The sequence below is a fragment of the Pleurodeles waltl genome, chromosome 1_2, assembly GCF_031143425.1.
Source record: "Pleurodeles waltl isolate 20211129_DDA chromosome 1_2, aPleWal1.hap1.20221129, whole genome shotgun sequence".
Lineage (NCBI taxonomy): Eukaryota > Metazoa > Chordata > Amphibia > Caudata > Salamandridae > Pleurodeles > Pleurodeles waltl.
This window is the reverse complement of record NC_090437.1, coordinates 45,610,428-45,634,354: the sequence shown is the minus strand read 5'-3', so window position 1 is coordinate 45,634,354 and position 23,927 is coordinate 45,610,428. Positions and strand designations below refer to the sequence as shown.

Genomic DNA, 23,927 nt, shown 5'->3' with positions numbered 1-23,927 from the left:
GAACTGACATCACATTTAAAAAATTTGGCTGAAACAAGTACGCCTGTTATTTTGTCTGTATATTGTGTTTTTGCATCAAAATTGAACACCATTATGCAAAATAGATGTTGTGAATGTTGTCATCACTCATTTCAATGCCATTTTATGTTACTCTGGCATTGTGCCCCAGTCAATGAAATCTTGCCTCTAGACAGCAAAATAGAACAGGTCCAAAAGCAACAAGAAAAGTAATTTTATTGAAAAAGCAAAGCCTTTTCTCCAAACCTGGTACGGAACCTGCCAGTTTCGAGGCTTCTTTAAAAGCTGTTTAAACTGGTATTGCAAATCAAAAAACGGAGACACGTGAACCCGTTATTTTACAATCAGTATACGTACCTAGTGGCTCAATGTGGAATAATGGGGTCCCATGTAAAATGTGGAGACTTGGCCCTGAAATTACCTTATCTACTAGATATTCAAAGGTAAAAGGTGAATGGAGGCCCTACAGGAGAGGACCACACAGTACATAATGTAAAAAAAAATATACAAGTAGTAACCTGATATTTTTCTTAGGAGTCAAGCCTGATGAATGCCTGGCTGACGAATATCAAGGCTCCCTTGCCCGGATTTTACACCAAGCCTCTTTCTTTTACTACTGAACACTTCCAGGGGGTGATTCTGACCGCGGCGGACGGCGGTCGACGCCCGCCAAGCGGTTCCCGCCGAAAGACCGCTCCGCGGTCAAAAGACCGCGGCGGTCATTCTGGCTTTCCCACTGGGCTGGCGGGCGACCGCCGAAAGTCCGCCCGCCAGCCCAGCGGGAAACACCCTTCCCACGAGGAAGCCGGCTCAGAATGGAGCCGGCGGAGTGGGAAGGTGCGACGGGTGCAGTTGCACCCGTCGCGAATTTCAGTGTCTGCAAAGCAGACACTGAAATTCTTTGTGGGGCCCTCTTACGGGGGCCCCTGCAGTGCCCATGCCATTGGCATGGGCACTGCAGGGGCCCCCAGGGGCCCCACGACACCCCATACCGCCATCCTGTTAGGAACAGGATGGCGGTATGGGCTGTCAGAATCCCCATGGCGGATTCCCATGGGCAGCGGAAAGTCGGCGGTACACCGCCGGCTTTCCGCTTCTGGCCGCGGCTGTACCGCCGCGGTCAGAATGCCCGGCGGAGCACCGCCAGCCTGTTGGCGGTGCTACCGCCGACCTCCGCCATGGCGGTAATTACCGCCAGGGTCAGAATGACCCCCCAAGTCTCTTCATCTCACTTTGGTTGTTTTTTTTTGCATCCTCTATGTTTCCTTTTTCTCACTGTATATCTATTTTCTCTTCTATGTCCCCTTTCTGTGTTTTTTGCTTTGAATGAAAGTATTGTGAAGAAATAACAATACAAGTCCCCAAGAGTTGCCCTAGAGGCATTTTTTTTTTGCTAAGATGGAGTTAGGGAGGCCTTTCTCCTTTGCCATATTTACAAAGTGGTGCATTATATATATATATTTTTTAACATATCATGGAGGAGTAAAGCAATAATAGAGCGGGTGGGGTGTGTATGAGCTGAAACAAATGCCAATGAGAGGCTTTAGCAGCCAGGAGAAATGGAGGTGCTAGTTGTGTGTTCTTAAATGTAAAAAAAAAAGAGCTGTTCAGAGAGAGTAGTGGCAACATCAATAAACAAGCTGAGGGACATGAGGCAGAAACACTGATTGAGCGAGGGCCAGGGATTTGACTAACAAAGCACCACACATGGGAGGGAGCAAGGAAATATACATACTACCATGGAGTGCTAAATGAAAAATAAAAAAAATAGTTCCCTAACTGCAAACTTTAGGCAGTATTTATTTTGAATGGTGAGGCCCGCTAGCACTAATGTTTAGGGTCCGGCAATTACATTTCCTCAACAGACTTAGATCCAGAACAAGACATGGAAAAACACAAAAGTGGAAAAGAAGGAGGAATAGAAAGAGAGAAAACCATGACAAAAGAAAAAACGAAGGGATCAAAAATAACACACAAGTGTGAGATGCTGAGACATGCAGTGTCTATAGGTGAATTAAAGTGCCAGAAAGTAAAATCAAGAATACGCAGCCGTGGTATTCAGCATCCTAACATTAAATGGTGCCTTCTTTGGGCTCCAGAGCAAAACATTGGCCCCTAAGAACGTATTCTATCACAAATTATGCACTGACAGTAGAAGGGTACAAGGCATCCCATTAAGAGGATGGTTAAGAAGCCAGGGGAGGGAAAAACACAAGAAGAGGTCAGAAAAACAACTAACAGGAAGCAAGCACCTGAGAATGACAAGGAAACCATCAATGCTAACCAATGGGCTGATGAAAAACCCACAGTAATTACTGGTATTGACCACAATGGGTATTCATACATGATCAACAAAGCAGCCACAAAGGATATCCAGAAGCTGTCATTCAGAGGACCCAAATCACAAATCCGCTACACACAGTGCTTAATTTGAAAATAAAAACGTGCTGGTGCCCAAAGCCCTCCTCTTAAACACACGCTTCTGCAATTAAATGTGCAAACACAGAATACTGAGGCAGCGTAATCCTGAAGCCATCTCGGGCCTCTTCAATCCATTTAAAGCCACTCCCTCCCCCCTTCAGCTCGCACTTGCAACTTTCTGATTTCTCCCATTGTGACGCTTTTTCATTTTTCTCTTCCTCTGTCTTTCCCATATGTGTCTTTTGCTCGCAGTAAATGCTTGAGGCAGAAAAATAAGTGCTGGTCCTCAAAAATAAGTGCTGGCTTGTTGCACCCGAAACAACAAGCACCAATTAAGCACTGGCTACCCACCTACTTTCAACTAAAGAGCTGAAATGGCATGTTTTCTGTGTTCAAATGTACTCCCGCAAGGAACATACAACAGATAATGTTGAAGGTGGTTATTAGTAGTTTGGTGTCGTTTCTGGCAAGTGTCTCCTTTCCCAATCTCCCTCAGCTAGTAGCGATCAACAATGTCTGATTAATGTGAGGCTTGTTCAGAGCACTACCACAGGAGCTGAGCAACCCAATGTGTTGCAGAAAGCAATCAGTATTCTGACTGGGAAGAAATGAACCACCACAAGAGGACAACAATGGAAGTAACATCTATTAAGCACAGGTTTTTTGCACTTGAGAAAGAAACATATGAAAGACTATTGTATTTGGTAGAATGAAGGGACTCTACATAAACTCCAGCCTTGTATGCTAATGTGCAAATGTGTTTACCAGTTTTTGAGTAGTCTAGAAGAATACTGAAAATCTTGCATAAACCACACTCGCATGTGCATGTACACACACTCTGCAAGTGCAACACCACTCAAACGGTCAGCTGCAGTCCTTAGACTGTACCTGGAACAGAGTGGGTGTGTCCCAACATGCCCCATCTCTCTGGCTGGATGTTGCTCATCTACCAACCAGCTTGCATTCAGAATGGGTAAAGACAGAGAGTAAAGACACAGGGCCTGGTTCACAAAGGTAAACGTTTGTGTAAGTTTGCATTTGTTTTGGTATTCCTAAACAAGGAGTTAATAGTAAGTTTATGACTGCTATGATTCCGAGGTCAGGGCAGAGAACTCCGCACATAAAAATATAGGATTTCCGTTCCTTCTCATGTGCGGAGTTCTCTGCCACAAATGTGGAGTCTCTACAGGCCTAAACTTACTATTACCTCGGTGCTTGTGAATATCAGAACACATGTAACCTCTAACAAAAGTGTAAATTTACCTTTGTGAATTGGGCCCTCACAGAATAAAAACACTGAGCTGTGAAAGTCCTGTAAACGGGCAATCGCTGGATAAACAAAGCAGCCTGTGGTCGACAGAATATCAGGTACATGATCACAGACATCATCATGTAATGCAGATGTTCCCTATGTGGGTGTCAGACACAGGGGCGTGATTTGATGTCGGGGAGACAGTGCCGGAAGGTTCTGGCCAAAAGGAGATTTTGAGAATTGCTTGTGGAATACATACATCATTCTAGTAAACAGAACTGTGATTTTAGTTAAAAGAAGGAGTAGATGTGAGCTATGATAGACAATCATTAACACTATGTTAGCACACATGTATTTGATTGCCTTTTATTAGGGATCATTAAAGAGACTGGCAATATTAAAATTGGTAAACATATGCAGCGCTGACAAGTAGTCCATTTCTTGTATTCAACATAGCAAGAATGCACTCGAAAATTCCAGCAAAGTGCTGGTGGCAAAAGTGCCAAGACTTGGTGGAGATGCCACATGTGGCAAAGGGCTAATTTCCAATTGAGAATGACAATGTAACAAAATAAAACACAAAAATGAACATCAATATTTTTTTATCAAAATGTCTTTGACATTGTCTTAAGTCCCTTACTCCTTTGCATCCGTTTCTTTTTCTAATTTCTGATGTTGAATTTAGTGTAGCAAACAAGTGAAATAGTCTTCCAAGGGATCTCACTTCAAATGTTCAACTTGCTTGCTATAGTTTATCCTGAATATGTGTTTGTGTGTGTGTGTGTGTGTGTGTGTATATATATATATATGCTATAGTTAGGTTCAGAATTTACTCGCACAAAACCATTGAAATTCAGCAGTCATAGTTATGGTTAACTCAAGTAAATGCAACCCGTGCCTTAAGGTAACTATAACTCATGCCCCTGCCATGCATAGTTTCCTCATCAATAATGTTATTGCAAATGTTGCAGTGATAAAATCAAGATGCCACAGAAGGTGTCATCAATGATGTAATATGTGTAGTAATTAGAAGTGCATGGCGAAGACGTGAGTTGTAGTTACCTGAGGGTGCGAGTTATAGTTACTTGAGTTTCAATGGTTTCGTGCGAGTAAATTCCGAACCTAACTATAACGTCCCTGAAACCTTTGTTTTTTTCAGTGAATTAGCATTTTGTTTAGCATGCACATACATAAATTTAATCAGCACCGCAGCAGGGGTGACTGTAGGGTCTGGCAAATGGCCAGGCCAGTGGCCAACCCTCCTGCATGCACTCAACCCTTCAGCATGAGGTTGGATGCAGTGGTTAGGATTGTTTTTCAATTTTTCTCTGGATACGTGGATCTTATGAAAAAAAGGGCAATTGTTTTGCCCACAAGGGCCTCTATGTGTCCTATGGGGTCAGGATACCTTATGTGTTTTGGCACTCTTACTTTCCCACCCCCAGCCAATGTGACAAGCAAAATGGCGACCAAACCTTTTCTATCAGGTTGCAGCCAGCTAATCAGGGCCTTGCTTTTCCCCTGGAAGATCTGCATCCTTATAAATCTATATTTGTTTAACTCTATTATCTATGACACTACAGAACGAATTTACACCAAATAACAAAAAGCACAATCTGCATACTAAGGTCTAGCATTCTGCCAACTTTGTTGTAATTCCGTTCAGAAATTCGGACTATAGGCGTGTCTAAAGGCCTGATGGAAAAATTAATAGGGAAAACGCATTTTGGGACCCCCCCTTTTACTCAGCCCTCACTTGATGGATCACCGCAAACCTTTCAAGATAGCAGCTGAACTGAGCAAAGTGTAAGTTTTGAAAATTTCATAAAGATTTGTCCAGCGGTGCCAAAGTTATTGGCAAAACAAAAAAATGCTCTTCCTATGGAAACTAGGTCCTAACTATAACTACCTACTAAATATATATATATATTATTTTTTTTGCAAGTTTATATAGCGCAAACTTAGCTATGCACCAGATTATGTTGCACAGGGCCATATTCACTTTTCTTAGGACCAAGGACATAGAGTGAGTTGCCCAGAATCAAAGGATGTTGACCAGACTTGAAACTCAAACCTAAGGCCAGTTTTATCAAAATTTGATGCAGCACAATACAGCGAGACAATTTACTCTGCTGCATCAGATGGACAGAATAGGAGGATATGGAGTAATCCTGTGCTGTTCTTGCAATGGCACACTTGTTGCTATCTAGGTGGCCTTGCATAGCTTGGTAAATCTGACGTAAGGATTGTGTTGCCCTTGCGTCACCTTACGTGAGACAAGGGCAACACAAACCTATAATAAATCTGCCCCAGGTTTCTCAGTTCAAAAGTCAGCAGCTCTTGTTTAAGACCATATTTCCACCCTCCACGTTAGAGCGAGTGCCACCAAGCACCAAACAATTATTGAACTTGCTTGTGGTTTTTAACCTTATAGCAAATAAATATGAGAATGTTTGTTTGAAATTTTTGGGGTGTCCCAGTGAAATTATCTACATGAAGGGGTTGCCTTGAAAAGATTGAAGTCCATTAATGTAATAGTTAACAAATCTGGACATTATGAGTCCTGGGTGGAATAGTGGGGACAGATTAACCACTCATTCAGGCAAGACAACACAGCAAGGCAACGTACTATGCTGTGATGCAAGAAAGGTAGATGGCAGAAATGCTCCATATTTACATAATTATGGAACATTTTTGCTCTCTCCTTGTGTTGGCGTACTGTGTGCTTCCTGGAACTAACACAGGCACCCTTTCATCATAATGCAAGTGTGTCTGCATTACAGGGAGCATTGTTTTGTGTGGGAAGGAACACCTTCCTGCACTAAACAGTCCTTAGAGGCATACTCCTCTGTGTGTGATGCAGAATGCAGCACACGTGGAAAGAGGAGACAACGAGGGTAAGTAAACATATGTCTCCTTGTAATGCCTCTGTCAGGTGGGTGCACTCATTTTGGTGCAAGCCCAGGTTTGCAAGTCTTTGTAAATCTGGGTTTGCATCAAAATACATGGATGGATGCATGGGAACACCAAGATATTTACCAAGATATGGTGCTGTTCAGCTCACTGTATGGCTTGGAGCACCTGGAGATGCTTAGCACTAATGCAGCCACCCTTGTGCCAGTTGTAAGGGTACCTGAGTTACAGACAGGATTGTTTTTGTGCAGGAACTGATACCTTCCTGCACAAAAGTAATCCTTAGAGGCATATTTCCCTTTCTATGTGTGCTGCAGAATGCAGCAATCATTGAAAGAGGAAGTAATGATGAGAAAATAACTTTTTTTTGTCCTTCTTGCACCTCTGTCGGGCAGGCACACCATTTGGTCAAACCCAGGTTTACAAGTATTTGAAAATGTGTGTTTGCATTAAAAATACATGGGTGGATGCACAGGAACGCTGATGCTCCACCCATGTAATGCCTACCTAAAATGCATTTTCCGTCATGGGTGCATCACAAAAGTAATGCAACCCTGATGCAAAATCTTAGTAAATCTGGCCCCACATTATTTCTATAGAAAAATGTCAACTAAATGCAAATGCTTTCATTTTAATACCCGATCATTTTCAGCAATAATTAGTAAAAATAGCTCCCAATTAACTGTGTGTGCTTTACAGCGAGTATACTTTAGACTTATTTTATGAATATGAATTCCGTTTTAAACCATTGCCAGATATTTAAATGCTGGTCAATTTAAAACTTTAAGAGTCGGTGGTCTTTGCAGCACTAAGGTGCTCTCTTGGTTATATCTTCTAAACACGGGGCCTTTTTAATTGTATCTTCAGTTACTTAGTTCACTCTGCCATCTAGTGGCGGTTACGGGGGATGACAAGGACAAGTCGTAAAAAACATTTTAGGATTTGAGTTGACATTTCTAAAGCAAACTGATGGGTTACTATTTTTGTTTAATATAAACAAAATTCTCTAAGATAAATACTATTTTAAGTGTCATTTATCATGCGCATTGGATTGTTAAACGGTAATGTAGTCACATTTTCATATTTCGTCAATGCGTCTACCATTTCACTGCTTTCCTTAACAAGCATTTACAATGCAACAGGTCTCGCGTTTGCTCATGTTAGAGCTGATCGCGATGTAAACTCCTAACCCGACTTTTCACCTATCGGCAAAAGTGCATTTATGTACGTAACCCGAAAAAGTGAAATCAAGTATGTAAAGCGCTCGACTTCTGCCAAGCGAGATCGGGCTTGTAAATTAGAGAAAAAAAGTCCACGAGCCCGATGGAAAACAGCGAGCCTCGCATGTTTTCTGCACTTGGTCGCTGCGCTGGAGGAGGGCTAGCCACCGGAAAAGGCATGACAAATGCGTGCCTTCGACTAATGAAAGCAAGCAGATTTTATTAGGGAAGCCAACGAACCAATAAAGACACTGACGTGAAGTTGACAGGGCTCCGAGCCCTTTTCTAAATACAAAAGAGTCTCACTGCGAAACGCATGCGCGAGCGCATGCAACGCAGCCTCGACCCTAAAAAGAGGTATTCTTTAAAGTTTTGCTGTGTAAGTAGATCATAAACAAAGTAGTTTTCCGAACTTCCTTTAAAATTACTAATCTTTGTTAGGGTTTATTAAACCCATAGGCAATCGGTTTTGACCCAAGAATGAAGGTCAATTCACCAAAAGGCTAGTGGTAGCGGAAGGGACATCACGTGCCCTTTGGCCTTCAATTTCACACTCACAATCATTCTTACACATAAACACATTTACACTTGCACACAAGGGGCATATTTAAGAGCTCACCTTAGCGCCAGGCATAATGTATGTAATGTTCAGGGCGCTAGGTGGCCTACAAAAATGTTGCAGTGAAATTTAACAGATTTCACAGCACCACTTTGGTGTCATTTTTAACACCTGCTCAGAGCAGGTGTTAAAATGACACTCCCATAGTAACCTATGGGTCTGCTTGCACTTTGCTACTCTAGCGTCAACATTTTAGATGCTAGTGTAGCAAAGCGCAAAAAAAATGTATCAGAAATATGGCGCAACCATGGTGCCGTTAGGTGCCGGTAGGGTGGTGCAGAAAAAGTGGTGCATCAGGTCTGATGCGCCCTTTTATTTAAATATGGGGCGTACTCTCTCCCAAATAAGCACACACTCATCTGCAAGCACACGCACACAACATACATTTAAAAGCAAGTTTTTTACTTACCTCAGCTGCCAGGGCAGACTACATTCCAACTAATTGTGCTGTATCTTTTATTACACTAACAGTGAATAATGAAACATTATTTATTAGTGGATCCCTAATCCAGGTCCATAAAGAGAAGCTGCCACCTTGTTCCTGGCACTGTTTTTACCACCTCTGAGGCCAGGGGTCACAAAGACAGTGCTATGGGTCGCAAATGACAAGCCAGGGGTTGCAAGTGCGACCCCTGATGACCCCTAATTGATGTCCATGGACCCAAGTAGGATCAGCAAAAGCTTTACCTCACCTTGGACTGTATGTACGTACAACTGGTCCCAAAATACTAAACAATTTGAAGCCAGTACGTTTGCGATCAGTGTAGTAATTTGCGAACCAATCTATGTACTAATAGGTTGGTTCACAAACTACCTACTTGCATTGGGTCGCAGTTCCACCTACCTCGTGAATATTAATGAGGTAGGTTGCAAACTGTGACCTACTAGGAATCCCAGCCATCACAGGGTGAATGACCTGCTAAGGTCATCAGACCAGTATATGTGTGATTGCTTTTTAAATAAAGCAATTTCTTTTCTTTGAATGCAACCCAGTTTCCTTAAAGGAAAATGGATGCATGTAAACAAAAAAACATGAAGAATATATTTTTCATTTTTTAAGCGTATGCAGCAGTCCATTTGACCCCTTCCCATATATGAATGACTTCCCACGTCCTTAGATGAGGTGTAAACAATTAATGGTTTGCAAACGGAATTTGGTCGCAAATCATTACTACATACATACCATTCCAGTTCTGCATTTGGAAGGGATGCCCTAAACACGTCCCTTGCATATGCCAAATTGGTGGTTGTTCGCAAACCCAAATTGCAATTCTGTAATGTGCTACCAAATCACAAATTGGGTTTGATACATCAGAAAAAGCCTTTTTGCATTGCAAATGTAATCAGACTGCAAAAAAAGCTTCATACATCTGGCCCTATATGTTTTTGCCAGCTCCCGCACATTCTAGTGATGAATATTTAGTTCTCTAGAAAAATTAACCGAAGTTGTTATCCTATCGTACAATTTTTTTTTTTTTAATTATGTTTTGTTACACTAGCGTAATCAGGCAGATGCTTCAGATCACTAGAAGAACAATGAAAGGGTTGAGGGAATCAATAGGCAGTGGGTTTGGTCAAGAGGCAAACATAAGACATCCCAAAGAGAGGCGCATTAAGAGTCCGGAGACTGTCTCTTGAAATCTCTAGGGGAGGAGAAAAAGACAGCACTGGTAGGTCAACATTAGACATCCTTTCTATATCATCAAGACCCTGAAGGGGTGAAACAAGCAGAGCGTACTCTGATATTTGGGGTCTGGTCCCACAGAAGAGATGTAATCTGCGAATAACCAACATGTTAGCGGCATACCTGTGAAAGTAAGGGTATTTACTACCAGTACCTGAAGGAGAGGGCTGTCCTTTTACTACACCATTCTTGGTCCTTTCTTCAAAGTTCATAACTTCCTTGTAGATAAGTTCTGTGAAAAGGAGGCAAGAGAAGACGGAAAATGGGTATCCAAAGTTTCAAATGTAGAGTGACATAAAATGGCTTGTGAAAAAACAGTTCTTAAATATGCAATAGAGAGTCTGAGCAATGCACAATAATGACATTTGTTGTAAAAATATCTGCGTTAAGAATTGCGGCACCGGTGTAGAAAATAAGAACAAAGAGAATAAGATTTGTTAGTTTTGTAATGCAGAGCCAATATTCTGTGCAGCAAAAATGAACAACTAGTTAACTGTAGCAAATGGCACAAGTAGAAGTAGGAAGATATTTTGAAACACATATTTATCAATAAACATGATAGAAAGAAACAATAAGGCAGTGTCCTCGCGGCATGAGAAAAGGAGGAACACTTAGGGACCGGATATGAAGGGAAAATATACATGAGGTGATTAGAGACAAATGTTAGGAGAATTCAGATAGCAATACGGAATAGTAGGCAAATTAAGCTAAAATACGAATGCAAATTGATCCACAACTTGGCACTTATGGGAGTATTATTGTGCAGCCCTGATGAACTCAGTGGGTTATTTCCCAGACAAAACACGTGTTGGCTGGAGTCCGATCTGAAGCTGAAGTTGTGATTTGAAGACGCATTCGGAAGTAAACCGGGAAGATTACTACATTGGACAATTTGATGTGTGCCTTATTTTGTATAATTGGTTATCAGCAATCATGGGGTGTTTTTCCCTGTTATGTGCACTGTGCGATAACAAGATCTATATTGAGATACAATTTGAAAACGCATGTGGTAGGAAGCGCCATATTTCCTCATGAACCACCCATAGATATAATGATAGAAAGAGTTAGACCCCTCATCAACAGAAGAGGTAGGCAGTACCAAAACAACTAGAGAACACACAACTCCTCAAATAATATTTAATTTAGCGTGTAATCATGAAGGTTGAAAAATAGGCCCGAGGCTGCCCCAACAAGCATATGGCTGAGAAACAGAATGCCAAGACTGTGAGTGAACCATTTAACAGACTGACCGTGTACATATTGTTTGTGCCACAAATTAAGTTACACTTTTACATAAAATGAAGCTGTCATAAAAAACAATCACAAAATGGACTCTGCGCCTGTCTATTTGCACACACTGTACTTTTAGTAAGCTGGCCTTTGCATCGGCTAATGAACACTTTAGCATTATGCACCGCCTGCTGGGGAGGGGGGCACTCTTCAAAATGTCTCCCTTTCTTTCATTTAAACCCAGATATAACCACAAATCGGCAGCACGTGGTGCAATATTGATCCAAGCGCAGTTTATGTATCATGTCTTTCAGTGGAGAGTTAGAGATATCCATTCACAGACAGAGAGATGAGCAATGATTGGAGAGAGGTGGAGTTTGAGATCAGTAGAAGGTGAATATATTCTCAATATGGTAGCACACTTGACCAAGGTAATTATAACTCACTAATTACCATGCTCATACCCGGTAATGCATTAAAAAATAACAGAGGAAATCACCTGACAACCAGAAGAAGTTAACTAAAGAAAGATAATCCAACATTTGCTTGTGAAGAATAAATATGACAACTAACATCAGTCCTTTGTTTAAGAAAACTGCAGGGCCTTCGTTCCTAGAGGTCCAAGAATCGCGATTCGGGTGCAAACTCCTGTTCACATTTGATATGTGCATAAAAAAACTGCACCCAGGGCAAGATTTACTAACATTTCACTCAACGCAGCACAGCAAGGTCATTTACCGCGCTGCGTCACGTGAAAGGAGGTCATCAGAAATGTGCCATATTTGCAAAAATATGGTGCATTCCTGCTGCCTCGTGTGCTGGTGCATTATGTGCTGCCTAGTGCCAATGCAAATACTCTTGTGCCATGGTGCAATGGTACCTTCGTTATGAACAGGATTGTTTTTGTACAGAAAGGCACAGCTTCCTGCACAAAAACAATTCTTAAAGGTGTTTACCTTTTTCTATGTGTGATGCGGAATGAATCACGGATCAAAAAATTTAAAGAACGAGGAGAAATAAGAAATACCGGTATTTCTGCTTGTTACGCTTGGTTCTGGGAGGCATACCATTCTGATTCATTCCGAGGTTGACAACTGTTTGTAAATCTGGGAAGGCACCAAAATTCATGGTTGGATGCATAGGGACGTCCACACTTCACCCATGGAGCGCCTCCCTGACACAAAGTAACGCAAAGCAGCGAAATACGCTGCCTTGCATTACCTTGGATTTACTAAACCATGAAAAGCTTTGCAAGGTGGTATAGTTAAGGGCTTGCATTGCCCTATATAACCTTGCGTGATGCAAGGGTAAAGCCAGCGCTTAGTAAATCTGTCCCACAGTGTCTTTTGTTACTCACTCAATTTTCGCTTGGTAAAAGCAAAACATGGAAGGAATTGTGTGGAGAAAAACGCAAACATTCTGAATTGCTAACCTCAGAATGGGTGCAAAGCATATGATATTACCGTGTTACCTCCCACTGTGGGATTTCAAACCAATATCAATATATTGCACCACTAAACATGACACCCCTCGGTAGATGTATTTTATGGATCCACTGCTACACCAGCTAAATCATGGTTTAATTACCAGGTCCAAGTGTGCTGGATCATGGGCATTGCTTCTGAGTTGATTTTTTTTTACTTTGTTCCAAATGTGGTACTTCAAATTGTGACAAATACAAAGTAAACTGGTAAAAAGGAAGCTGAAAGGGCTATTTACGTTGGATCATGAACTGGTTGTGTGACCTCAGTTGGTGCATTATTGAGAGGGGTGCAGTTACAGACTAAGGTCCTGATTAAGGCTGGTGGTTTTTGTTGCAGGCATACTCGGGGTGAGAGTGGCCTACTGGGCACCCGCCATTCCATTAGGCTGGCAGCGTCTGGGCCTTGTGCACTGCCGGTTGGGGTTGCTGAGGGCCTGCTGGCCACCTTTCCGCATGCAGCGGGTCTAACTCAACAATGCATAAACAAATGGTTTTAAAGTATGATTTAGGCACACTAGAAATCCACTTGTTTTTTGTTTTGTTTATTTAAAAGCTCTGAAAGTAGGAAAGCAGCCGGCAGGTTTCCAGCAACAAAACCTGCACTCCCATAGCAATGAAACCGAACCCCACCCTGCAAGTCCACTGAAATGCCTGGGACCCAATCCGGCCCTAGGCATACTGGAGGAGCAGAATCCTTGATTCTGGTTGGTTTCCTGTAACAAATACCAGTGATTGTAACACTTATCTCCCGGAAGGGGTATGAACAGCGGAAGGGAGATACCGGGTGCTTTTTTATGTGGTTTCCCACAATTTCAGGGAAAAGGATGACATATTCTGTCTGCTTCGAAGAAGGCTTGGGTGTGGTTGGCTAGAGGGGTGGGAGCCTGATTTTGACAAGAGGTAGCATTGTTTCTGCCTCTGAATTGCTGCAGAGGTTGGGGTGGCCGGGCTGTGGTTTTGCCTGCAGTCCCTGCCTGCAGCGCTGAACAGAGTCAAGTGTCTTCAGGTCTGGAATTGTTGGGTCTCCAGGTTGCAGAACAGACAATTCTGGAACTGGAGAAACTCAGAATTGTAGGTAGCACAACTTCACTCAGACTAATCACTCCGAGTGAAAGTCGGCTACTTGTAATCAGGGCCTAACTGAGGATCAGTTGTGCTGGATTCACCGTTGGGACCAGTGTTTTTATATGTTTACAAATAAGCCTATCACACAAAATAAGAGGAGGCTGTAAGCCGCTTAAGTCCTGGTATACCAAGGTGCAGTTGCAACACAGTCTGTGTTCTTTGCACAGTGACTGCTTTGTGAAATCACTTTCATTTTATACTACGATGGATGTGCTAACTGCCCATTCATTAGGATTCACGACTCCTGTCTCCCACGCCAAAGATCTTGTTGTTATCCCAGCCTTTTAGTCAATGATAGTGAACAAATGTATTCATCGAAGACCATGCAGCTGTCCTGAATATATCTACAGGGGGTACTCTCTAGACCTCTGGCGAGAATGCAGCCAAGTCTTGGGTAGACCTCCCCTGAATGCCTTCTGGTAGGGGGACATCAGCTAAGGAACTGTCTATGGCTATTTTACACCTTATGCATCTGCTTGTAGTAAAAGTAGATGCTTTACAACACTGAAGTGCTAAAGCCAATGTCACAAACAAAGAATATGAACTTCTAAAGCTCTTGGAGTTCTGTAGATATGTCACAAGAGCTGTTTTGACATCCAGCAAATGCCACATCCCCTCCTCTGATGACGGTGGGGTAAGAAAAAAATACAAGAAAGTCCCCTGTGATGCATTCACCACTGAAAGTGCTTTTTGCAGGAAACAGGACCTGTATGAATAATCACATCTTCTTCTCTAATGATAAGAAAAGAAGGGCAGCAGAGAAGGGCACTTAACTTCCTACCCTGCGGCATGAGTTAACTCTCACCAGAAAGACCTTTATCATTAAGATTTTCAAATTCACAACTTCCAGTAGCTGAAAAAGGACGTGACTGTTGTGCTTTGGGGACCAATACTAAAGCCCATGCTGGAACAACAGGGGGGGACATAGGGCTGGGCGCCACCTCAGAAATGAATCGCAATGCCTAGCATAGGACTTTAAGGTTGAATAGTTCCTAGAATTCTGAATTGCCACAGCAATAAGAGGTGGACATCCCTTAACCTCTAGCCCCCTTTCTCTCAACTCCAGATTATAAGGGATAACATTTTCAAGAATATTCTCTCCGACTGACTTAGAGGGGATGGACTCATGGGAATTTTCCAACAATGCCATATCAACATTCTCCATAGCAAGGAAACCCCTGATCTCAAGGACAGAAGGGAACCAATACTTTCATTACTCTGTTGCGCCCCTAACTCAAGCTGAGAACTCCAGGGGATGCATAGAAATGGAAAATACACAAAAGCATCTCTTATTGCAATCTATTGACAATTAATTCCTCTACTACGCTCCTCGACGAAAACCTGGGAAATTCATTGTTGTCCGGGATGTGAATAAGTCCAGGAATGACGCCCCTGACGTTTGACATATTGCCTGAAGAATCACAGGGGTTAAGGTTAGAGATCGGAAGCTCAGAATCTTCCTATTCAATTAGTTTGCTTGACAATTCTCTTTTCATTCACAAACCATCCTTTTAGGGATAACATAGTCCTCTCACCCAGCCCCCAATAGGGGCAGCCAGTTTTCTTACAGAATCAAATCAGGTCTCCCTTGATGCACGACACCGATACTATGTAATCTTAGATGATTTGAATAAGCTTGTTTTATATTTGAGGAAAGAAGAAAACCAAAGGTCTGAATAGTGTCATTAGTTTGTCAGTTGGAGGACCTCAGGCTTTTTAAAATTTATTTTAAAACGTTATTTTCATTTTTGCCAATCATACAAAATACTATGGCATATGGGTCGAAAACACTGCGCGCGCAGAGCCCAGTAAGGCAACTCAAGTTATATGTCTACTAAATACACACACGAGGTTGCAGCATGGCTGCTATTGGTACTAGTAGTTGTTTTTACAGCGCGCGAATACCCGAGGACGCCTTGTGACTCAAGGACTCCCAGAAAACGAACAGAAAGCTGTAGGGCTGAAGTGGATAGAAAACAACCATGATTTCAACTGTTTACAGAAGCAGGAGAGGTCAGGTTGACTTTTCATCTATAGAAGCAGTTTGTTCCAGAGTTGGCAAGTAAGTACTGCAAAACTACACCCTCCCCAAATATCCTGACAAACTAGGGTTAATGGGCTTTTTCAAGAAGCTTGGCAGTGGAAGGAAGCTGAGAGATTGGGCAGTATTTTTTCTCCTCCACGGGATCTAGAGAAGGATTTTTTAATAAAGGCAGGATTGACGCTTTTTTCCATGCCGTAGGAAACATAGGCACTTAAATGATTGTATTTAGCACAGTTGATAAAACTGGAGCAAAGCTTTCTGCTATATTTAGCACTACCTTGGGGGGACAGCGGTCCGAGGGAGCTCCTGACTTAATTTGGCCAATTAACCTGGTCACCTGGGCACAGGATAGGAGTGGAAAACTGCAAACCTCAGATTCTCTTATATCTTTAGCCAGTAGATCAAGCCTGTCATGCGCTTGATGACAGGAAAGGTCAAATTCCCTACAGACTGCCTCCACTTTGCTTTTAAAGAATTCTGCTAGTTGATCGCAGAAATCTTGATCGGGAGGCAGGCCAGAAGCAAAATGAAGTCTCAAGAGAGACAGCAGACTGCACTACTTTGAAAAATTCCAAGATATATGTTGGTTGATTTCCGTGAAGCCACACACACTCCAGGACTCAACACTTCCACAGATCATCTTACTAGGTGGGGGCACTGGATACACTTTCCCACCATAACCAATCTGGGGCGTGGGCATCGCCAAAAACGCAAACCAACCCCTAGCACCAGGCCACTTCACCTGACCCTCCATACACCATTAGCAGCACAGGAGTCTATATCACCTGTTCCAAAGCTGCCCCACTTATCGTCACATCGTCCTCCCCAGCACTATTAGTCTCTGTATTCTCTGTCCGAGTCAGGTATGCCTGACAGGGTCCCCAGATATCCCTCGGATGGCGTTGGGCTGGCATCAGATTGTTGTATGCATCAGACTGGATATTACAATATGCCATGTCTCCATGCCACTCCCACAACGTCGGGAGCGGTCCCTTCCTATTACATTGCTATTTTGCACTTTGCCAGCAATACTGGCATTCAACCGTTATCTCCTGCAACACTTTGATTAGTGCCTTCCAGTACTGCTGTATCCTTGGGCAGAACAATGCCATATGAAGAAAGCCTGACCTTCCTCTCTGCATCTAAGGCAGGACGTACTGTCCCTCAACCCATCATGGAAGAGTCGAGCCGGAATGTAATACACTCTGTTAAGATACTTAGGGGCATATTTATAATTTTTGATGCAAAACTGCACTAACACAGTTTTGCATCAAAAAGTTTTGCACCGGCTTGTGCCATTCCTGAGCACCAGCCGGGCACCAAATTAATGGAATGGCGCAAGCTGGTGCAAAGGGTGGGCTAACATAAAAAAATTACGTTAGCCGGGTGAGGGTGGTGGTATGGGAGAAGAGGGTTTTGCACCAAAAATGATGTTAGGCTGGTTAAAGGCAAAAAAAAATGCCTCTAACCAGCCTAGCATCATTTTCTGACGCAAAACCATCCATAGCACCTTACTCCTGTCTTAGAAAAGACAGGAGTCATGCCCATCACCCAAGTGGCCAGCACAGGGGACCAGGGTCCCCTGGGCATGGCCATTGCACCCTGTGCCATGCAGGGGGCCCCAAGTCTACACTGGCCTATGCTATTGTTGAAGTAATTGTCAATCACCTGAGCGAGCTCCTTCCAGAACACTGTGGCCCTCATTTCGACCGCCAGGGCTGTTTTGGAGGTTGCACCGCCAACAGGCGGCCGGAGCAATCTCGGGTATTACGACCGGGGGCGGAAGCGCCGCGGTCGTCCCGCCGAGACCGGCGGTTTTCCGCCACAGTGGTCCCGGTGGATTTAATCCTCCAGGGCAGCGCTGCCCAGGGGATTACGAGTCCCCTTCCCGCCAGCCTTTTCATGGCGGTAGGAACTGCCATGGAAAGGATGGCGGAAAGGGGAGTCGCGGGCCCCCTGGCACAGCCCCATAAAGCAGCGCGACAGGTGCAACTGCACCCGTCGCACGGCCGCAACACCGCTGGCTCCATTTGGAGCCGGCTCCCATGTTGCGGCCCAACGAGGATGTCTTAATGGCCACCGCGGGAGTGCGGTCGTATTGGCGGCCGCAGGGCTGTTACAACTTGGCGGGCGGCGGTTGCTGCCCGCCAAAGTTGTAATGAGGGCCTGTGTCTAGGAGAGAGTAGGGTGGACACTTCCAATGAATCTGGGGGGCCTAGGGCTGTACAGTGTCAGTTCCATCAATACCGGCGAGTAGTCTGAGTACGTGCGTGGTAAATACCTGCACGTCCAGACACGCAGCACTAAACTCCAAGACATAAGCCAATAAGCTTTGCACGTGTGAATGTCATGCACAGTGGAATAATGTGTGTATCCTACCGGTTTGGGAAACCACTGCCAAATATCTAGCAGACTGCACTGCTTGGTGATGCAAGACATGGCCGGGGGCTGCCTAGGTGGCCTCCTAGATTGATCCCAGTCAGGGCATAAAACACAATCAATATCTTCACCCCATATTTGAGGCATGACCCCATACTGTGCAAGCTGGGCACATAGATTATGATAAAACTGCAGATCATCATAACTAGGGTCATGCACCCCTATCAGCAGAGCAGCCAAATCATCTTCATAGCAGCGCACCACCGAATACCTTTTGCCTGGGTCCGCGCATGCTTCCCCACAGTTTAATAACAGAGCCCTTCTGAACCCAGATCAGCACACCCCACGCCTGTGTTGTAAAGCTTATGGTGTAGCAGTCCCCCTCATATGCCGCTGTGTAAACAGTCCGCTGTCGGGGTGAAATGTGTTTCCTGCAGTATAGCTACATCTATACAATGCCTCTGTAAATATACCACTACCCTGCGCACTTTCCTGCAATAATTCAACCCGACCTTCCAGGTTAGTAACTTGTAACTTCAATGGCAGTGGGCCCCTCGCGCCCACTGGCTTGTCTCACATACCATCAGTCACCATCATGCAACATCATGTGCCAATGCCAGAGGAATCATAGTACATGTCAAGTACCTCTCTTCTTTCAACGTACATATATTGGTTGTTTGAACTAGTCCCCCCTCATCTACACTGTGATCCCCAGCACCATAGACAGAGAAGCAGCTCCTCCGCAACCCACCCTTTACCCAAACCACATAACCCCAATCAAAAAATTGTGGCGCACACATGGGAACAGATGTTTGGCTGCCAATCCCCCTGCTGCTCTAAGCCGCAGGGGGCTGCTATCATGCATTAGGTGTGCTTTAACAGCCAACTAGCATGGACAAGTAAGTAAGAGGTGCTCCAACTATCACACCGCATTACACTGTGACTAGCAAATATGATCGCAGGGTCATTCAGAGCTCCACTGGAGTGTAAACCCGCACCCCCGGCAGTGCCTGCCCCATAGAAGAATCAAATAGTGTATATCTCCAAGGAGGCTGTCCAATGCCAGCCCTAAGCAACTTGTTAAATCTAAAGTAACGCAAAGCAACACATATAGCTGCCTTGCATTACTCGGCTGCAGGGAGGCGTGTCATGTGTGGAGCATGGGTGTTCCCACGCCTCCACCCATGAACTCAGACACATTCTCAGATTCACCAACTTTGGTAGACCTGGGAATGCATCAGAATCGTACATCTCCCTACCAGAGGCGCAACGAGGACAAATATCTTTATTTCTTCTCATTGTTTCCTCTTTCTAAGTGTGCTCCATAGTCTGCAGCTCACTTACAAAGAGGAAAATGCCTCTGAGGATTGTTTTTGTGCAGAAACGTGGCCCTTGCTGCAAAAAAGAGTCCTAGTGCAATGGCGCCTGTGTTGGTGCTAGCCAGAAGTTGGTGCGCCAGCACATGCAGAGAGCAGGAATGTTCTGTATAATGGTAAATACAGCACATTCCTGTCATGTCCCCTTCATGCAGGGCAGCTGTGGCTTGCTGCTTTGCACTACATTACATGAAATATTAATAAATACGGCCCATAACGTTCCCAGTACAACGCCTGGAAACGTGTGCCTGACTTATTTTCCAAGCATACTATTGGGAATGTTGGTCAATACCAAAAAAAGGTATTATTACTGAGGAGTCTTCAAGTCTGAAATTATTATTATGGTTATTTTATCTGTTTTTTTTAACCTTAAATGTTTTCGAATCTGAACCTATAATTAAAATGAATACAATTTTAAAAGAAACATTTTTTACTATAAGGGTCTGCATAAAATCTATATTAAGTCTTCCTTCATGGAAAACTCTTCTAATTGTTGTAAAAGTGGAAAGAGCTTCCACGTTGACTGGAAGAATCCTTAGGCATGTCATAGCCCTGTGGCAAGTGAATTAATATGACTGATGTGAGTAAGTTAAAATGTTTCATATTAAAAAATAGGATGATGTTGTACAACATTATACTATATTGGAATAAACATAAACGTGGGACCTGATCCCATGACAGATACAAATCAGTTAGGATACACCCCGCATACAAAGTAATGCCCCTTTGAAAGTGGCAAAGAATTTCCACACCCAGGATAATAGAGAATGTGCATGTTACCCCATAAAACTAAGAAATATAATGATGGGAAGAGCAACTAAATGTAAGGCAGTCCTACTAGGGGTATCACCATATAATACAGATGCGTAGTTGGAATTACCTTATATTTATAGACTGACATTCCGGTTGTGGAAAATAGTCATCAGACTGGGGCCTAAGGGAATAGTAGGTACAGATATGACAGGGAAAACTGATTTGTATTTATGTCATCTGCTCAAAAAATATAATGGCTAAATGCTTTCAACTTAGTGGCACTTGGTGATAAGGAGACTAACTGGTGAACTCTTCATACAAAGAGATTGATACGGGATCCATGATTACATCAATTTATGAAAATAAGATTTGTGCAACTAATGAGTATTGATTCTTGAGATGGACACAATGATATCTATGCTATAGGCTGCAATGATGTTGTTTTTTTAAAGATGATATGATATTCGGTATGATTTAATTATCTTTGGGTCCTGAATGTGGTGTCCACCAAGACGCAGCATTGACAGTTTTATATTAAGTATTTGCTTTGAACTTTATTAAAATATTTGATCTATGTATGTTGTTGATAAATGTGAATTATATGAGGTTTTATTGTGTATAAATCGTATATATAGCTTGTGCTTTTAATGACACCTAAATAATCTAAGGAAAGCATGTTTTTATAGCGGATGAACAAGAATATATTTTTCTAACAACAAAGGTATATTATTATTTTGAAGCATGCAGTTTTCTTGAGTGCAGATTATAAGGTACCTGCAGTAAGTATATCTAAAACATTGTTTTTATGTCATTTGGGAGGGGAATTATGTTGGCTTGTGGCTGAAAAACCCTAACCTTCTTCTCAGATTAAGGGTTACTCTCTTTTTGTGAGATGTGCTGTTGATGAGCCGTATACATTGACTCAGATTTAGAAATGGTTTGCATCAGGTTTGTGTTACTTTCCTACTGCAAAACCAACTCAGATTGGATTTACCATCCAACAGATGTTGGAATTTGAGTTGGGTGGGAATCCAAAGAGACACAAAGTGGTCTTGTTAGAAATGGGGCCTCTGGTTGACAGCCAGTTTGTACTCTGTCCAAGCAGGGACCCTAGCTCTAGTCAGGGTAAGGGACTTACACTCCTAAGACAACCCCTGCTCACCCCCGTGTAGCTTGGCACAAGCAGTCAGGCTTTTCTCAAAGGTAAAGTGTGAAGCATTTGTACCAACACACAGAGTAACACAATGAAAACACCACAAAATGGACACCACACCAGTTTAGAAAAAGAGGCAATATTTACCTAAATCAAACAAGACCAAAACAAAGAAAATCCAACATACACAAGTCAATATATGAATTTTTAAAATAATAAGAGTCTTATTCCATAGAAAACAATGGAAATGTTGTTGTTACACAAAGTCCTTGGTTTGCATAAAAAATAAAGCTGCCAGGAAAGTGTGCATAGAAAAAGTCAGCAATGCTTTGATTCCCTAATCGCAAGTGAGGCCGTGCATTATTTCATCTCCAGTCGGGTAGGCGATGCATCGTTTTTCTCTATGTAAGAAAGTAATGCATCCATTCCCGGACGGGGCACCTCAGATCCACGCAGGTTCAATTTGATTTTGATGCCCAGCGATGATGCATGAGAAATCTAGCTGCACGGTGATGGAAAACCACGCTGCATGGGGTTTGCGTCATTTTCAGCAGCCGCAAGCGGGTGCCGCATCGTTTCTCCAGCCACAATTCAGGTGATGCATCGATTTCCCAGCCACGGTGTAGGTGGTGCATTGATTTCAGTTACGAGGCATGTGGTGCATGTTTTGACAGCCACGTTGCAGGTGGTGCATTGACATTTTCCCTGCATGGCTTCCTGTGCGTGGATTTCAGTCCTTGTTCTACCAGCTTCACCTTTCAAGAGCCCAGAGACTGGATAGGGCCCCACTTGGCAGGGCAGGAATCTCAGCAGAGAGTCCAGGTGCTGGTAAAGGAAGTAATTGATAGCCCTGAGACTTCAAAACAGGAGGAAAGCTCAGTCCAATCGCTTGGAGATTCTTCGTAAGCAGGAATATACCACAAAGTCCAGTCTTTGTCCCTTTCCACATGCAGGAGCAGCAACTGCAGGATAGACTGACAAAGCACAGTCACAGGCAGGGGCAGCAGGGGCAGCACTTCTCCTCAGTTCTTCTCCTTGGCAGAGGTTCTTCTTGGTTCCAAAAACAAATGTGAAAATCTGGTGTTTTGGGTCAACTACTGTAAGGAAATGCCTCCTTGGCATGGTTACCCCCTGACTTTTTGCCTTTGCTGATGCTATGTTTTGAATTGAAAGTGTGCTGATGCCTGCTAACCAGGCCCCAGCACCAGTGTTCTTTCCCTAACCTGTACTTTTGTATCCACAATTGGCACACCCTGGCATCCAGGTAAGTCCCTTGTAACTGGTACCTCTAGTACCAAGGGCCCTGATGCCAGGGAAGGTCTCTAAGGGCTGCAGCATGTCTTATGCCACCCTGGAGACCCCTCACTCAGCACAGACACACTGCTTACCAGCTTGTGTGTGCTAGTGAGAACAAAAGGAGTAAGTCGACATGGCACTCCCCTCAGGGTGCCATGCCAGCCTCTCACTGCCTATGCAGTATAGGTAAGACACCCCTCTAGCAGGCCTTACAGCCCTAAGGCAGGGTGCACTATACCATAGGTGAGGGCACCAGTACATGAGCACTGTGCCCCTACAGTGTCTAAGCCAAACCTTAGACATTGTAAGTGCAGGGTAGCCATAAGAGTATATGGTCTGGGAGTCTGTCAAACACGAACTCCACAACCCCCCCCCAAACGAAAGAGGATGAGACTAACCTTTCCCAAGAGAGTCTTCATTTTCTAAGTGGAAGAACCTGGAAAGGCCATCTGCATTGGCATGGGCAGTCCCAGGTCTGTGTTCCACTATAAAGTCCATTCCCTGTAGGGAGATGGACCACCTCAACAGTTTTGGATTTTCACCTTTCATTTGCATCAGCCATCTGAGAGGTCTGTGGTTGGTTTGAACTACAAAGTGAGTACCAAAGAGGTATGGTCTCAGCTTTTTCAGGGACCAAACCACAGCAAAGGCCTCCCTCTCAATGGCACTCCAACGCTGCTCCCTGGGGAGTAACCTCCTGCTAATGAAAGCAACAGGCTGGTCAAGGCCATCATCATTTGTTTGGGACAAAACTGCCCCTATCCCATGTTCAGAGGCATCTGTTTGCACAATGAATTGCTTGGAGTAATCTGGAGCTTTTAGAACTGGTGCTGTGCACATAGCTTGTTTCAGGGTGTCAAAGGCCTGTTGGCATTCTACAGTCCAGTTTACTTTCTTGGGCATTTTCTTGGAGGTGAGTTCTGTGAGGGCTGTCACAATGGATCCATATCCCTTCACAAAC

At 43.6% G+C, this 23,927-nt stretch overlaps 1 protein-coding gene across 5 annotated transcripts in view; it reads right to left on the bottom strand.

Annotated features, from left to right (window-relative positions):
- MAPK10 (mitogen-activated protein kinase 10) overlaps nt 1–23,927 on the bottom strand; it is a 794,060-nt gene that overhangs the window by 25,159 nt on the left and 744,974 nt on the right. For all 5 annotated transcript variants that reach the window (XM_069236167.1, XM_069236182.1, XM_069236175.1 and 2 more), the window contains one exon: nt 10,282–10,359. In XM_069236167.1, coding sequence (XP_069092268.1) covers nt 10,282–10,359 — 78 coding nt within the window. The remainder of the gene's footprint in view (nt 1–10,281; nt 10,360–23,927) is intronic.